This window comes from Neomonachus schauinslandi, chromosome 8 (genome assembly GCF_002201575.2).
Source record: "Neomonachus schauinslandi chromosome 8, ASM220157v2, whole genome shotgun sequence".
In the NCBI taxonomy this organism is placed as follows: domain Eukaryota; kingdom Metazoa; phylum Chordata; class Mammalia; order Carnivora; family Phocidae; genus Neomonachus; species Neomonachus schauinslandi.
In genome coordinates, this window is record NC_058410.1 from 74,301,626 (window position 1) to 74,320,012 (window position 18,387).

The window sequence follows — 18,387 nt, forward strand, 5'->3', positions numbered from 1 at the left end:
ACATTGTCAGTGAACGAATTGTTGGGCTGACTGGAATGCCATGTGCGAGAAACGTTCTGAAGCCCAACAGCAAAGCATACAAGGCCTTGGGCATGGGATGTTCGTGTCATGTTTTTGCTGTTTTTGTCATTTTGAGAATATAGCACAAGAACAAGCATTTATACACACAAGTCCAAAAGCACTCTAGTCCGAACATTATCTTTCAAATTTCATTTATTCGCAGGAATAATAATTATCACATTCAAATTAGGAGACTGATACTGCAAAATGCGATCTCTTGACCTTTGCTCCATATAGTTTGTAATCAGAACAGAAGTCTTTTTTTATATATAATGTGGGAAACAAAGGGTAAAGAATAGTTTATAGGAATTACATATACTTTAAAGCATGTTCATGTGTATTTTTCTTGGGCTTATTGATACTGATTTGTCTTTATGAAAGGATAGAATTGCTTGAAACTTTTGCTTTGGCTGCTACATGGTTTGACTTTTTGTATTTGATAAGATTTTCCTGTGGTTTAACCCTAGTTATCAATATAATCTAGTAAAATTTGCCTGACTTTTTTCTGTGGAAAGATCAGTTATGCCTAAGCATCCAGAGCAGAAGATCCTTTCATTGTTCCATTAATTCCTCATGCATGTGCTGCCCAGTTCCCCCATCTCTTATTGCATATGTTAGATAGGTGTAAGGAGCTGGACATGTGACAGTCTGGGGTATACATTTCTCTAATCAGCACTGTAAGGCTGGATCCAAGGTCTTCATGAGAAAGGGGGTACTTATTTATTAACTCATTCTGTTTTTAGATGTAAAATTTTATTTCATGTCTCCTGATCACCTTATGTTAGCACGGGCCCATTTCAGGCTGTTGAGAAGGAAATACACAGAAATTAGATGTTATTTTGAGAGTCTAAATAACTGAATACAAATATTCTACTTTGATTTGAACACTATGACTAAGACTTTTCTAAAGAAAGATACTAATTTACAAAATTATTTTTTAATGGAATAGACAGTAACTCACAATGGGCTAACAATACCGTTTGTGTTTTCTTTAAGTAAATTACATTGTTCATAATTTAGACATTGTTTGAATACCAGTGTTGAGTGGTTTGTATTATTGGTAAATACAGAAATTTCTTAACAAATGTACAAAGCTTCTCTCTGTACCAAACAGCTCTTGTGTGGTGTACATATGTATGGACTCATATCCAGTAGCTACCCATTTTCCTGAAGAATGTGTAGAAGACTTCTAGAATGCCATTTTAAAAATACAACTATATATATTGGCTATTTGGTAAATGTTAATAAATTATCTGCAATATTAAAAGAGACATAGGGTAGTTGAACAACTGCTATGGAAATGTTCAAATATCCCAGAGGAATTGCTTGAAGTATAGACAACTTAGCATGTTTTGAATTCTTACAATGAAGTCTCCTAAAGCAGGCAATTGAAACTTTGTAAAATGGTTATTTTATACGTAATAGGCATTTCTGCTAAACACACTTCCCTTTTTATAGAACTAAGTTATTCTTAGTTTGCTATTCTAAGATAAATACCAAGTCGTAGGAGTTACGTCTCCCAGAATATTTGCAGATAGAAAGTGATGAGATTTCTGTAATACAGTCACACCTCAGCTCAAGCCTCCAATTATATTATGGTTCAGAAGTTCAGGTTAGTGAAAATAGCAGTGTCAAGAATTCCTAAATTATGTCTTTCTGTTCAAGAAAGTTCTGTTAACTCTCTATTTAAGAGAAACACATCACCTTTTATCAAGATGATCCTAATATTAAAGATCCATAATACTTTAATTTCAAAAATACTGTCTTCATTCATATTAATATTTTTAATGGATCACCTAAAGAGATATTAAAATACGGAAATAAATGGAATGGAATGAAGTTACCTTAGTTTGTAATTTCCATAATTTATAATAGTTAAGTGAATTTAGGGAAGCAACAATAGCTTCCCTAAATTCCCTCCACTTCCAAAGTGGAGTCATTAGCAGGTAATGCCTGTACCTCTGGGAGGAATCTGCAGCCTAATTTGCTCGAGGAGGATGAGGGTCAGTGCTCTACATCAGTGGTTCTCCACACTGGGCGATTTTGTCCCCCTCTCCTCCCCAGTGTCTGGAGATATTTTTGGTTGTCACAACTGGAGGAAGGGAAAGTCTACTGGCATCCAGTGGGTAGAGAAGATGTTGCTAATATCCTACAGCGCACAAGACAGACCCTACCAAAGAATTATCATCCTAAAACGTGAATGGTGCCAAGGCTGAGAAACCCTGCTGTAGACATAGAGAAAGCCAAAGAAAGAACTTAACTAAGAGCGTTTGTCAAACAAGTGGATTTTCCGATCTCTAGTTTGCCTTGTCTTTGTAGGAGCCCAGCACTTACACTTCAGGTATTTGCTTCTGCAGTTCCATCAAAATACACAAAGCAGTTCATTTCTCAAAGGGAGAGACTTGATTTAACCCACTTTGTTTCTTTGAGCCTAAATTTCATCATTTACATAAAATGAGAGAATTGAAGTTATGGATTTGTATTTTTCCCCAGGTTTTTATTTTGAATAATTTTTAAACCCGCAAAAGAGTTGACAGAGCAGTATAGTGAACACATATATACTCTCTTCTTTGATTCACCTTCATTTATATATTCCCATATTTGTGCTCTTTCTTGCTCTCTATTTCCCCTTTCTGCTCTTCCTCCTTCCCCTACCTCCCTTCCCCAAGCTACCAACACTAAAAATTCAATGTGCTTTTACCTAGTAATTCCATTTCTACAAATGTGTCCTACAGATGAGCCGCATTGCTTGCAATGGCAGGAGATTGGAAGCAACTTCGGTGTTCGTTAATACCTGACTTGTTAAATAAATAAATCATAGGAAAAGAAGCTGTTTAAAAAATAAGGAAACTCTGTGTGTTAATATGGATATAGGTCTTAGATATATTGTTAAATGAAAAATATAAGCTCAGTGTATATAATACATTGTTGTTGTATAATAATGTGGGAAATAAATACGTATTTATGTATTTCCAGTTTCCTTGGATATACATTAAAAAACTCTGGAAGGATATGTAAGAAACAAACAAAATGGTTCTCTCTGTGGGAAGAGAGGTGGATACTACACCCTGAACAAGTTATTGAAACTAAATAAACATTCCCTGTCCCAAGGATTTACTGAGTATTTATAACAATTTAAATTTAGGCTAAACTTTTTTTTTTTTTTTTTTTTTTTTACTTTTTAGCTGCCATTAGCCATGGAGGAAACCTTTAAATTTTATACTTCAATTTTTTAAGTCTTTTTTTGGGTTCTAGTAAAATTCTGTACATTTGTTATATTAAACTACATTAACAAAATTATTGTTCGATTATATTGAGTGGAAAACTACACAAAGCATATTTTCAAAGTGAGATTGACAGTTTTTTTATACCAAGATTGAGCTGTGGTTTTAACTTATTCTGTGGGTGATCTTCTGTTAAATGCAAAGAAATTAGTAAAAAAAAATCCCATTAAGTAACTTATTTTTTTTAATCCTCAGCAAGTTGGCATTGATAAAGGTGACATTCCTGACCTCACACAGGTAAGTGATTCTCTGAGTGAAAAGTGTAGTATGCATGAAATTATTACTCCATAGTTTGCCATAAAAGATCTTACCTAGGGCATAGTCTTATAAGCATTTAATGCATTTTTAATTTAGGCCAATCAATTTTCTTGGAAATTATTCTAGCTTGCATATTTTTTCTAGCTATTGAATGTATTTCTGGAGTTACTGTGAAGATTTACCTGCCCTCATAACATAGTTTCTTCTTTAAAGGCAACTGAATTTACTGTTTTGAGACCATCTTTTCATTCTTAAACTTGATTCAAAATGAAGCCTTAATTAATGTTTAAAAAGTGCTTTGTCTATGAAGAGTAACTATTGATAGGCATGTAGTTGGAACACTTGAAATGTTCTCTCTGCTTGTTCTCCTAGTTTTCAACATTTCCCGGGTACGAAGGAGGGACATGAAAGAGGAGCACTCTGATATCATAGTTCTACTGCACTGATTCTTGCCTCCCCTATGAAGTAGAGGAATTTCTACTATAAAAGAGCCTTTTTTAAAAAAAGTCGTAGTGGTACATAAGTGATTTTTCTGGGGAGCATCTAGTAAGCAAAAACAATAGTAGTGCTTTCTTATCAATCCTTTTATCTGTCAAGAGGGTACATTGTAGGGCTCCTAAGATGTAGAATCAGGAACCATTCACATGTGCAGAATTACTGTGTGACTTTTCTCATAATTGGCAGGAACTGTTTTTATTTCATCAACTCTTTGCTATGGTAAATTTCTACCCCAAACATGTCCTTTAACTAGAGATTGTGAGATGATAAGAGAGAATATAGAGCTTCTATCTTACATACCAGTAATGAATGTATGAGTTTTCTGTCTTTATAAATAAAAAGAGTCATTATAATAGAGAAAATTGTCATAATAAAAGATGACCCACTTTTTTAATAATATCAAAATGCATATAATGATTGACTATCTTTATAATCCATTGAAATGTTTCTATATTTAAAATAATATTAACCTTAAATTTTTATTAAAAATTAGGATACCATAAAGTAATGGTCTCTATATCTATATTATTTAAATACCAATAATTTTTCATAAATAAAAGTCATAGAATAATTCAGAATATGATGGCATTGTATTTTTTGGCTTTAAAAGTTGGGAGATCACTGCTTCTAGTAGACAGAATATTAATATAAAATATTTTTGCTATTGTGAGAAGACCGTATTCTTTGATCAGGTACATACCTGAATAAGATAAATTGGTATTATTTTGGACATGGCTTAAATATTAAGTGTGCGCAAAGTACTATTAAAAATCTTTTTATTAGATATAGAGGGGCGCCTGGGTGGCTCAGTCGTTAAGCGTCTGCCTTCGGCTCGGGTCATGATCCCAGGGTCCTGGGATTGAGCCCCATATCCGGCTCCCTGCTCGGTGGGAAGCCTGCTTCTCCCTCTCCCACTGCCCCTGCTTGTGTTCCCTCTCTCTGTCAAAGAAATAAATTAAATCTTTTAAAAAAAAACTTTTTATTAGATATAGATTTATGAATTTGATAACACTGTAATAAAAAGTGAAGATAATCAGTGTGCTTTAATTTTAAATTATTTAATGATAATAAATATTTACATTGTAGTTTGGTAAAATAGCCTAGATAAATAATGCATATTAACCTAAAAAAGTTAGATATTAAAATATTTTGCTCAATAAATAGCTTTTAGAAATGGTAAATCATCTTTATTTCAACTGTATAGACTGCTCTTACTGTGGAATAAAAGTAAAACTGTTATCAGAGAGGCTGCCAGTTAAGAAGAAAATAGGTCTCATTTGTCTCAGTTTGTATAGTATCTGAAAGAGACAAAGAAAAGTTTAAAGATTACTTAAAGATGTTTTTGTTTTGGGGCCCCTCGGTGGCTCAGTTGGTTAAGCGTCCAACTTGATTTCAGCTCAGGTCTTGATCTCAGGGTCGTGAGTTCAGGCCCTGCTTGTTTTTTTTTTTTTTTTTTTTTTTTAAGAAAATTGTAATCTGTCATTGAAAGAAGGACTCACGTACTTGGTTTTAATTTTGAATGTTACTATAATATTCATTATAATTTATAGAATCTCCTTCTCTGAAGAAGTAGTCGAGAGACCTACTTTTTAATGGTGTATGTTGTGTTATCATAATTTGGTGAACAGAGATCCTGTCCTTAAAGAAGGTAAAATCTTGCTCTAGGTATTCTGTGATATTCATTAGAATCTAGTATCATACTTTACCTTTTTTTTTTTAAGACCTTAAGAGCCACATAAACTTCCATGTTAACATTTATTTTAAAACTACCTCCTCATACACACACAAAAATTCTCTAGTTCATTTCTCCAGTATATATTTAAATCTCAGTATAAAAGTATTGTGTGCTTTTGAAATTTCTTAATAAGTAACCAGATTGTGATTTCTGTTGGGATTGTGAGTGACAGAGCTAAACACTCTCTCTAATTCTTATTTAGAGCTCCTTCCACAGGTCTAGTGGAGGCTTCTCATTGATCTGGCAACTTACACCCACTGTGACAGTATGATCAGGTCTGAGCTGGAATGGGAGCTGCTCTAGGGTTAGTCCTTTAGACAGTGTTGGGCCACGATTAATGTGGAGATGGGTCAGAGATACCAGGTTGTGTGGACTCAGTTTAACACCTTTGAGATTAGAACCTAATCTCTGCTCTCTGTGGCCACCACAGCCACTGAATCTAGCTGTGGCAATGAACCAAAATACCCAACATGGATGAGGGTTAACGAGAAATGGAGACCAGGAGTCTGCCTAGTGACTGGGAGTAAGAATAGGCTGCTTGTAACTGAAAAGAAGATTAGAATTGCTCTTGCAGCAAGGCAGAGAAGAGGAATTTAATAGATATCATATTGGTTGGAAAATGCACAATATAAAATACCAGTGTGGTCATCCGTAGCCCTCTTTAAATAATTGTGCATATCATATCATCATGATTGCATTTAAATAATTTATGGACATCAATGAATTTTTAACAAATCATTCAAAAGTGCTGTATTGCATGAGAAGTGGAACACAATATCAAAACCAAAATATTTCTCAGCACTTTCAAATGGTTTCTTAGATCTAATGATCAAAAATTCAAATGATCTTTTTGTTGCTTTTTTTTTTTTCTGTTTGGTTTAAATAATGCTTTAGAATCTAAAGCATGTGAATTGTAGATGGATGCTTACTTTTCAATCCCAGACTCACAGTCAGCTTTCCATTTGTTCCAGGAAAAGGATTTTCAAAATACCATTTACTGTTTGGTGTGTGTGTGTGTGCATTCCAAATTTAAAATATCTCCATTTATGAAAAACATCTTGGGTTTTGATGTTAGGAATTCTGGTTGACCTGAAAACTATGGGTAAAGAAAAGGTTTTTTAAAAAACCTGTACCACTGATGAATCAGGAACTGTGATACATTGCTGTTACCTGTTAGCTTCCATAGAATGACTCTTGATCTTTGGGTTGGTGTTTCCATCTGACTCGTCTATTGACTTGGGCATTTTTAAAAACAAGCAACTAAAGATCCTGCTAATTATAGTTTGTTCTTTAAGTTCCTTTTACAACAGCAGGGGTATTCTCAAAGTTTTGCTTGTTGGAAATTTGAGACCGTTTTTGCTTATTTGTCTACTACATGCCAAGATAGACTCAGTGCCATAGATAAGAGTTAGGAGGCAGCCAGTATTCCTACATTTGTGAACATTACTATCAAAATAGGGTTTTTTTCCTCCAAAAACATTTGAGTAATTTATTTCTATTAGATTTCACATGCCCTGATAAGAAATATAAATGAAGTATTTTAAACTTTTAAAATGAAATGCTCCAAACTTAATTTTAGGTGCAATTTATCACAAAATAAGTCCCCTTAAAGACAAAAGTCAGTTTTGTAGTCTGTGCTCGTGGTAAGATTTTTTTCAACTGTTGTTATTTTTGTGACTGCTACTTTATTTTAAACTTTTCATCCTCAAATTATTAAGAAACCTTGCAAAAAGAATGAAATTGCAAACTGTCTTCCTGGTTTTTGGTTTGTTTGTTCTTTAAGATAACTAAGGAAGTTTATAGGAGAAAACACCACCTCTTTTTTTGTTATCCCTTATTGTTCTGTTTTGTAACTTTAAGTAGCATTTGTCCTTTTAAACAGTTTTAACACGGAATCACATTTTCTTTACATTGCATTTAACATTTAGAGGACCTATGTCTTGTAACCAGAGAGAGGTTCTATGGCTTGATATATTTTTTCCTTACTATGACCCCAGTGAAAAAAAAAGAAATATGAAAATTTTGAAGTTATATGTCCAGGCTTCCTAAGTTCCATTATTATGACAGTTATAGTAATTATTATTATTATGACAATTACCATGATAATTTTGAAGTTATCAGGAGTTAATTCACCTAAAAATTGTGAAGCCTTTTCTATTTTCTTGCTTTTAAGAATACAGTGCCATTCAATTTATTAAATGAATACATCTTTATAGTATGCTATTTGTTCTATGGAGCAAAATTTTCCTTATCCCTTAAAAATTTATTTTTTTTACAACTTAAGAGTTATACTCTTAGTTGCAGTTTATTGGAATTTGTTGAGTAAGTCTATTTTCACCTGAGTTATAGTTTTAAATTCTAATTATTATAACTTCTAAATTTATTATATCCCCCATAATCATTACTTTTTCTACTCTATAGGCCATAACTTTTTAGATAATGCTCATAGGGCTGACTCTTTCTACCCTACCTCCATCACGTTAAGCAAGTTAATATTTTTGTTCACTTAGTAATTTATATTTATAATAATCATATCATTACATATAATAATCACATAATTGTTCATGAATCTGTTCGTGAAGTGAAAAATGAAATTAAATATCCTGAACTTTTAAAATTGAAAATTCTTAATAAAAATTCTACTTGATTTTGTCATTATAGGTATAATGTAAAATGTACAGTTATATGAATTTCCTTGAATTCTGTGAACTATTTTAGCAGTTAGCATAAAGGTCTTCAAAATTAATTTCATATTAATTTGAAGGATAATTGTTAGAATTAAATGTATCTCTAAATGTAGTTACATATTTCATTCATGGAATGCTATTCTTTGAATGCTTACACTGCTGTTAAGGTCTAATTTAGATTAAAATTATTTAAAGATGACATTAAATTTCTAATGCTTGAGGAATAGTTGAGGTGGAATATATGTATGAACTTATTATTTCTCTTTCTAATATACAGTAAAATGCCATCGCTTTGTATTGCCTAAAATGTTAATATAAAAACAAATATTCAGGTCCCTTTTAGTAAAAGAGTTGAAATATATTAAATCTTCTAACACGGTAGTTTAACATTACTACATTTGCTGAAGTATTTATTGTGTAAATAAATTAAATAGCTCAATAATAGGAAAATCTTAATTGTTGTTGACTATTAAAGGTGTAGCCTTTTCTCCACCACTATCCCTTACACCTCCCAAATTTTATTTACTATAGTAGCAATTTTTCCTAACATTTCAGTCACATGTAGATAAGTGAGATTTTACTGTATTTTCAAACTTCTGTAAGTTTCTATTTGGGCACTTATGTTTTTTACTTGGATACAAATACCTATTCCTTTTTCATGCGGTCTTGTGGAAACATATGGTGGACTTGATTTGAGTTTACTGCATATAAGTAATATCATAGAAAAAGTCTATCCAATGTAATCTGTACACTGAAACCACTCTGTAGTGCCATTTGTTGCATAGTGGAGTTAACTATATGTAAGATGGGCCTGTCTGAGATTCCATGGTATTTAAATATTTAAGTGCCAAAAGAACCTGGAATGAAATTATCTCACATCTGTAGTGGGGTCCACCCACAGAACTCCACCATACAAAGTTACAGTGATGTTCTAGTGTATTTACTTTGAAAGAAAGCAATGCAGACATTTATTTTTACTTTCTTATTGTAGGCTCCCAGCAGTCTTATGGAGACCCTTGAACAGCATCTAAATACATTAGAAGGAAAGAAACCCGGAAACAAGTACGCATTAGTTGTATAATTCTAAATAAGATGAAAAATGCTGCAGTTGTTCTTTATAAGAATGAGATGTATCATGGTACCGCTTTTACTCCTACAGTTTTAGGGTATGCTTTATTGTAATTCTTCTAGGTTCCCTCAAAAATCCCATCTGATTAACTTATGACAATGTGACCCCATGTATAGGCAATCTATCTGCAGGCTAATGCAGCAAATTAGTAGGTTGTACTTAGGTTGTCTGAACTTGCTGATGTATATATTTGCCCTTATGGGGGATTCACAATATGCCGAAAAGGAGTTGTTCATGTTTAAAAATTGAGGCTGTTATCATTGGGCATGAGTAAAACAAGCACAGGTTTCACAGGTAGCCTTGAAGATTCTGTAACATTAGCGACCCTGTTGTGAAAAAAGCAAAGCCCACAAGTACAGTTTTCTGCATTTTAGAAATTCTGCACGGCATGCTGCTGACATTTTGCTCAGGGATCTTTTTTATAGAGTGAGTAGCAATCAGTCATCAATAAGTGCAATTTTCCTGGGTTTGCATACCTTTGTGCTTGGGCACATACATTTTTTACTATTTTTCCTCATTGCATGCAAAAATATGCAGGTTCCATTTCTTTTCTTCTCTCTAGCAAGTATCAAACTTGTCTATTCACAGGTCCCAGTGCTTTCCAGTCTTTGTGCCTTGCTCAAATTATAATTCTGCTAGTCTTGGATGCCTACCCTCCTTGTCTCTGTGTGTGTAAATCTTACCCATCCTGGGAGGGCTGTCTCATTAAGCCTTCCTTAATCATGCACTGCCCTGTGTTGTGGCCATTTTTCCCCACATATGTGGTTTAGTTAGGTTTTCTGATTCTAAAGTTCAGGGACAACTTTATACTTCATTATCTCCATCTGTAGCTGTCTCTACAGAGGCGGTTTGAAATCTGTCTGTTGGTCCCAGTCTTGTTTATTTCGTTTAGATTGACAGCAGAAGTTAACAGAGACAACCTATGAATTGATCATTGCAGGGCTGTATGCTGACCATGAATTTTGCCTATGATACAGCCATCAAAATGCAATTCCTTTCCTTTTTCTTCTCTCTCGGCATTTGCCCAGAATCTATTCATGTCCTGATGTTACTTGTTGCTTGTTGTTCCTTTAGCTAAGTGTCGTTTCTGTCATCTTTTCCAAGTTAGTATAAAAATTATTGCATGTTTTAAATTTTCGACGATGAACAACAGTATAGGAATCTCTCAGGACCTCTCAGGAGCTCTGTTGAGATTGTTACCACAGTGCAGGTGCAAGGTCTACCCCCGCTTCATTGTGGCCATGGGTGGTCAGACTTTTGTGGATAGAATGATGCCAACCAGAAAGACATGAGAGTGCATTAAATGACATGGAGTACATTAAGATGCTCACTTCCAGTGATTGCTGGAACTACCCTGTATTAGAGTATCTAAGAAGCCAAAGGAATTGTGTGGGATTTAAGCAAAAGGGGGCAGGGAGCCTAAGAAACGTCCCTGCTCCTGTGGTAGAAGGACCTCTTTGGCGAAGGAAATACGCATATCCTCAGGACTTAAAGCCTCTCCCTTGGCAAGGCAATGCAGGATGCTTGGTGAAGAGTCAGCTTCTCTGTATTCTTTTCCCTTCAGAGTCCCCCTCACCCTGCACAGAGCCACACTTTCCCCGTGTTAACATCTGCTATTACTGCAGTCACCAAAAGCAGCCTTCTGGGGTAAATTTCATTAGCCTTAACTTCATGTCTAAATTCGCCCCCTTGTGGCTGCTGTAAACTATTTTTGGAAAAGAGCTTTGTACACATACTTATTTCTAAGAGTAGGGAAATAGAAATCCAGTGATCTTCTGTTTTGAATTACCTTTGACTGAGCATAATGTTTCTCTCTCCTTTAAAATCATTTTATGCTTGTCATATTCTCTGAATTGGCTGAGACCACATATGAACTTGTCTTTTGCTTATTCCCTATTTTTAAAATAAATGAACTATAGTAGTTAACTGTTTTCTTCTTTGTATGTTTGTGCTTACCTGGGAACTTAAGTGAAGGGTGAGTACTACATTGAGTGACTTTTTTGCATTTGGTTATTACTAAAAATGCAAAAAGCACTCTTAAGACTCCACATTTGGTATTTAGAACATTTAAAACTGATTTCTGTCAATTTTACACATCTGTGTTTTTTCATTATACTTTTTTATTTGTCTCCCAAGGTGACTGGCATAAATGGTTTTACTTTATTTTGGTCTTCTTAAATGAAGACTAACAATCTCTTGTAGGTGTATAGACATTCCTCTTAGATTTTGGAAATCAAATTTTTTTGATTAGTGGACAAAATATTTTCCCATGGCATATGGCAGAAGTGCCAAAAGACAATGTGATAAAGAAAATTAAAGTTGTTTGTCTTTAAGTAGCAGTATAAAGTGATTCTAATCTCTGAGGCAATGAAGCGTTTTTCAAATGTCTACTATAAAAATATGTATACTCTTTATATTTAATGGCTTTTATTCACTCATATTCATTTTTGAGGTTTTATGTAATACTGTGTGATATATTTGTATATTGTGTGTTTCTGTGATTCCATAGAACAAAAGAGAAATTGATTTTATTTTACATGTGGGTTTACTAAGTGCTGAGGGTACAGAAAACCTGATGAGTTGATTGTAATTAAAATTACTTGGAAGACATAGATAGGTTTTTCACATCTGTATTTTGGTTTTTTGTTTGTCTTCTGGCTAGCATTTATAGCCAAAATTATTATATTTATATTTATTATTATTTATTATTTACTATTTATTGTATTTATTATTATTATAGGGATTATTGTTGTGGATAAGACATAACAAAATTTCCTCTTTTATTATTATGACTTATTATTAACATCCTGGAAGTAAACCTTGGCATTTTCTATGTTCATCATAGAAATCCGTAGATTTATTTGTAGCAATTCATTCTCTTTTATAAAATTATATTCGTGCTTTATTCTTTCCAGCGCAGTTCACTATGTACTAGATTTCTCTCGCTGAAATCATTAGAATAAGTATTGATTTTCAGTGTCCTTATCGACACATATAAAAGACGGTAGCATTTTCTTTTATAAAGGTCAAATGACGGATGGGAGGGCAGTAAATCAGTGAAGAAACAGGTAAAAGGAAGAGAGGAACACGCGTGCCGGGCCCATCTGAGTAATTAGAAGGGTCGTTTAGTAATGGTGCTTGTGTGGGAGCTTGGCAAACTGATTCTTATGCCAGTTATGATATTTCTACTCAGGTTTGAGGATGATAATCTTTAATAGCAGGGATTTGCCAATCAGGTTGAACATAAAAGGTTATTAACATGGTGTATATTATTAAATCTGTTTTGCTACATTCGATAAAGCGAAAATTCAGGATCCTGTACAAAATTTCAGTTGCTAAATCCCTGCTAATTTTGTTTGGCTAGTGCCACTTGTGCTCCTTTCCCTGTAGATGAGTAGAAAGCCATCCCTGCCGTCCTCTAAGGCTCTGACCGTAGGCTTCCTGTTGAAATGTGTTCTCTCTTCATTTTGTTTTATCATTAATTTATTTTTCACCAACCTGGGTTGGTAGAATGTAAGTTGTTTAGGCAGTCCTTTCTGAAGCACGTTGCTAGAAAGGATGTACAAGTCAGTGCTAGAAATGATCTCACTAAAAAAAAAAAAAAAAATTACTCCCTTCTAATTTTCCCTCACTCCCTTAGAAACGAGCATTGAGGTTACTGTCCTTTTTCAAGTTCTGCTAGTTCTAACAGGATAATGGGAATATTTTCCATAGATAGTTTTCATTACAGCCATGAAAAAAACAAACCAGGAGTATACATGTGGAAGTTGAGACACATTTCAGGCACACGGCTCATATTTAAATTTTGGTGTTCCTTCTGTGCCTCACAATTATGTTTAAATGAATCACGACGTACCTTAATGAGTTTTCTAACTTTTTAAAATAATAAACCAGAGGGTTTTGTTTGTTTTTTTTAATTCTGCGAGGTCTTATTCTCCCCAAGTCTGGGCAACATTTTTAAAATTCCAATTTTATTTTTGTTGGATGCAGGTAATAATGATCAACTCGAAGATTTGAGTTGCTAGAGATACAGGAAAAAAACTTGGGTTTAAGAATTTCTAATACTAGAAATTAAGTGAATGGAAAACATTGAAAGAGGGTGCCGTAATTGAGTGAAGGATAAATTATTTTTTAAAAAATAGTTTATCCGTTGCTGAAACATCTGTATATAAACCAGTTAATGCTTGTCCAAGTGATATCAAACTTCAGTGCTTCTGCAAATGTATTCACGTATATTCAATTTTAATTTTTTTGGTTGCCTTTTAGATCTGGTGCTCCCTCTCCATTAAGTAAGGTAAGTTTGCTGTTTGTTCTGTTCTGACCATTTTAGGAATTTTTGAGTGTACAGGTCAGTGACATTATGTACATTCATATTGTTGTGCAGCCATCACTATCATCCATTTCCAGAACTTTTGTCATCAAAACTGAAACTCTGCACCCTTTCAACACTAACTGCACATGCTTCTCCTCAGCCCCAGGCAACCACCATTCTGCTTTCTGACTCTATGGACTGGACTACTCTAGTTACGTCAAATAAGTGGAATCATCCAGTGTCTGACCTTTTTTGACTGGTTTATTTTACTTAGCAAAATATCTTGGGGGATTTATTTATGCTGTAGCATATGTCAGAATTTCCCTCCTTTTTAAGTCTGAAAAACAATCCATTGTATGGGGGCACCTGGGTGGCTCAGTGGGTTAAGCATCTGCCTTCGGCTCAGGTCATGATACCGGGGTCCTGGGATCAGGCGCCGCATTGGGCTCCATGCTCAGAGGGGAGTCTGCTTCTCCCTCTCCCTCTGCCTCCTTCCCACCTCTCTCTCACTCTCTCTCTCTCTCAAATAAATAGATAAAATCTTTAAAGAAAAAAAAAACTTTCCATTGTATGTATACACCACATTTTCTTCTTCCATGTGTCAGTTGGTGACTTGGGTTGTCTCCAACTTTTGAGTGTTGTAAATAATGCTGCTGTGTGAACATGGGTATATTAAAATACCTGTTTGAGTTCCTGATTTCAGTTTTTTCAGGTGTATACTCAAAAGTGGAATTTCTGGGTCTTATGGTAATTTTACTTTTAATTTTTTGAGGAAAAGAAAGGTAAATTTTGTGTATTCTACTTTATATTAGTTTCTCAATCTCGCGTGGTATAGCAATGTCTACTTAGTCCTCTATTTGGACTAAGTTTTTTTAAGTAGGAGAAATTTTCATACATTTATATTACAACTGAAACCAAACTAGTTGCAAAGCACATATACCTATTCTAAATCCCAGCCCTGTGAGATAAAACACATAATTTGACATGTGTTTGAATGGTGAAGAAGTCAGTTGTGGTTGAGTGTCTTTCTGCAGCCATGCCTTTTAGACACTCCACTGTAATAATTTTAATAACTCTTCCTGCTCTCTCTTTTTTTTATCAGATTGAAGGACAGGAATAGGGTTATCAGTGACAGTAGTACTTATTTCCACAGGTCTCTAGCTCACATTTGCCATTGTATTTTTCAGACAAAAATGTAATAAATGTGCTCTTTCCTCTACGACAAATTTCCATTATGTGATTGCTATTATTACAGAGACGAAGGATGTCATTATGAGTGACCTGGTGGTTCCCAGACACCCTGTACTGTGTCAGTACCTGGCTGGCTGCCTAAGATTCCCTCCGGCAGCTCAAGCCAACAAAAAGCTCCCTGGTGATTCTGATATAAAACCGGGTTTAAAATCATTATGTCTATGTGAAAAATTCCAACGTATGACTGCAGAATAGAGTGTGGTAAAAATTACAGAATCAATTGGGGATGGTCTGTCTCTACATTTTGGCCAAATTGAATTTTATTGACATTTTCTTTTTGTAATAGGATTATTCTGGTTCTGTTTCCTTAGCTCTATCATTTCTTCAGAGCTTATTGTTACAGAGCAGTTTATTTAAACGAGCCTTTGAAGACCTTCATTTTACATTTATGTTGGTAGCTTCATTGTTGTTTTTAAGTTCTCAGTGATATCTTCATAAACATCACTTTCTTTTTTATTTTTTTTAAGATTTTATTTATTTATTTATTTGACAGAGAGAGAAGCAGCAAGACAGGGAACACAAGCAGGGGGAGTGGGAGAAGGAGAAGCAGGCTTCCCACTGAGCAGGGAGCCCGATGCAGGGCTTGATCCCAGGACCCTGGGATCATGACCTGAGCCGAAGGCAGACACTTAATGACTGAGCCACCCAGGCGCCCCTAAACATTACTTTCTACGCTTATTTACATGTATTGGTTTTAAAAAATCCACTAATTTCTTTAAGAGGAGTTGTCAGTGTCCACAGTGGATAACATACAAATTAAATTTGGTTGGTCCTTTCTATTCCCTTGATAATCTTTCATATTCCATTTGAAAATTTTGAATTTTGGTGAAGAGAAAGGATTGAGTTGACGTTTTCTGAGCAGCAATATCCATACTGCTCATGCGTTTGTCTTTCTTGATATGCTGAATGCTTAACACTTGTGTATCTATTGAATTTTGACTTCTTGATTCTTGGACAAACAGATATTAGACAAATACTACTTAAGTGTGAATACCCCTGAACATTATCTCCTCAGTCCTTTTACTTAATTTATACTTTTAAAAACTTTCTTTAAGTTTGGTCTATTTGAAATTAGGTGTCCATTTATAGCAGTATTTGATAGCCTTTGGTTGGTGTTAGTCTTCATGTTTTACTTGCTATTTATCACATTTCCACTTACATTATCAGTGGACTGGTTTGAGACGCCCCATTAATCTTTCTCTTGTAAATACATGGAGAATTAAATATACCAAATAAAGGGAAATAGAACTAGGATAGTTACCTCAACAAAAATCTTAATTTTTAATATATTACCTGACTATTAAGTTCTCTTTTTAAAAATAAACCAGTCCAGGACAATAAATGTTAGATTTTATTTCACTTTTTTAATTTTTATCTATGTCATATTAGTGCTGGGATATAGTCATGGTACCTTTAAACTGTCAGTGACTTGAATCTTGTTTATAAATTGTTCTCTGCCATCTGTGAACTATTTTGAAAGTCAGATTTCTAGAATTTAAAGACACCTGAGAAGACTTTATATGAAACCTGGTTAGGATGCAAAGGAGAAAGAATGGCCTTGGTTTTTTGTTTTTTGTTTTGTTTTTTGTTTTTTTTTTTAAACATGTAATGTATTATTTGTTTCAGAGGTACAGGTCTGTGATTCATCAGTCTTACACAGTTCACAGCGCTCACCATAGCACATACCCTCCCCCATGTCTATCACTCAGCCACCCCATCCCTCCCACCCCCCACCACTCCAACAATCCTCAGTTTGTTTCCTGAGATTAAGAATTCCTCATATCAGTGAGATCATATGATACATGTCTTTCTCTGATTGACTTATTTCGCTTAGTATTAAATACCCTCTAGATCCATCCACATCATTGCAAATGGCAAAATTTAGTTTTGGTTTTATAGCAGTTATCCCAACTGATAATTGTTTTCATTTTTAGCAGCTGGTAAGATCTTTCCTGCTAATTTTATGTTTAGGAAATAACAGTTAGCCTTGACTTTAAATACATGAGTAGAAATCATTGCAATGTTAAGCCAAATACTTAAAATATAATTTTATATAAATTGCATTTAACTTTTTTAAAATTTGAAAACTGTTTTGTCCAATATTGATTACTTATTACAGTTCTCCATTTCAAATTTTCTTGAGTTTTTTCTCCCACATGGAGTTACCAAAAAATTGCTGTGAATATCAGAGTTTCTACAAAGTGGAGGTCCTGTTTCCCTGTGTCCTCTAGATTCGCATTTGACTAGAATGTGTTGTGCATCTTCACTTTCAGTCATCTCCAGTCACAACTGTTACGTCTCCTAATTCTACACCAGCTAAAACTATTGATACATCCCCACCGGTTGATTTATTTGCAACTGCATCTGCGGCTGTCCCTGTCAGGTTGGTAATGACTATACACTGAACTCTTTATTAATATTTTGATTAGGCTTTTGTTTTATTTTTATGTACTGAACCCAGATGTTTTCACAAAATGAAATCTAGTCCTAGTAACATATGATAGTTTGGGCTATATTTAGGTTCACCAAGTAATTACTTTTACGTTTTCTACAGTTCCCTAGGCCTGTACTCTCAAAGCATCAGAAAGACGTAAGCTGTAGAAATCTCCTTCTTGCTCCCACATTTAGGAAAGGAGGTGGAAGAATGGTACACACACTTCCCATTCTTCTGAAATTGTGAAGATATGGAAAATGATTTCAGAAATTAGCTGCTTCTTGTGTGAAATTTAAACGGTGTCTTAAGGCACTTAAAAAACAATAACAACAACAACAACAACTTTGCAGTTGTAGGCCAGTTAGCTGGTGCTTTTGAGGAACTCAGACTCTGGTGGTAGGAAGAGACCATCGGAATCTTCCTAATCAGCTTTTATAGCACCTAAAGGTCAGAAAGTAGTGAGAAAGGTGGAGATGGCTGTGCATTGGGTAAAATCTCAGGGCTGCCTCAGATGAAACCCCAATTCAAAGAGGCTTCCTCAGATCATAATTTTAGGTCTCCCTTTGTTTGGTTCTTTTGTCTTGAGAGAATTTATAGTATCTGTGACTGATTATGAATGCCCTGTATTTGGAGACCTGAATTTTGAACTGAGCAATAAATCCATGTCATGTACCCATATTAACTATGTGTGTTACCCCTATTTGCTTAGTTCCACTTTCTATAATCACAAATTTGATAA

At 34.4% G+C, this 18,387-nt stretch overlaps 1 protein-coding gene across 1 annotated transcript in view; it reads left to right on the forward strand.

The window, feature by feature from the left end:
• SNAP91 (synaptosome associated protein 91) overlaps nt 1-18,387 on the forward strand; it is a 142,966-nt gene that overhangs the window by 71,816 nt on the left and 52,763 nt on the right. The window contains exons 9-13 of the mRNA XM_021693088.2: nt 3,540-3,581; nt 9,514-9,584; nt 11,621-11,626; nt 13,918-13,945; nt 17,488-17,597. Of these exons, the coding sequence (XP_021548763.1) occupies nt 3,540-3,581; nt 9,514-9,584; nt 11,621-11,626; nt 13,918-13,945; nt 17,488-17,597 (257 nt within the window). The remainder of the gene's footprint in view (nt 1-3,539; nt 3,582-9,513; nt 9,585-11,620; nt 11,627-13,917; nt 13,946-17,487; nt 17,598-18,387) is intronic.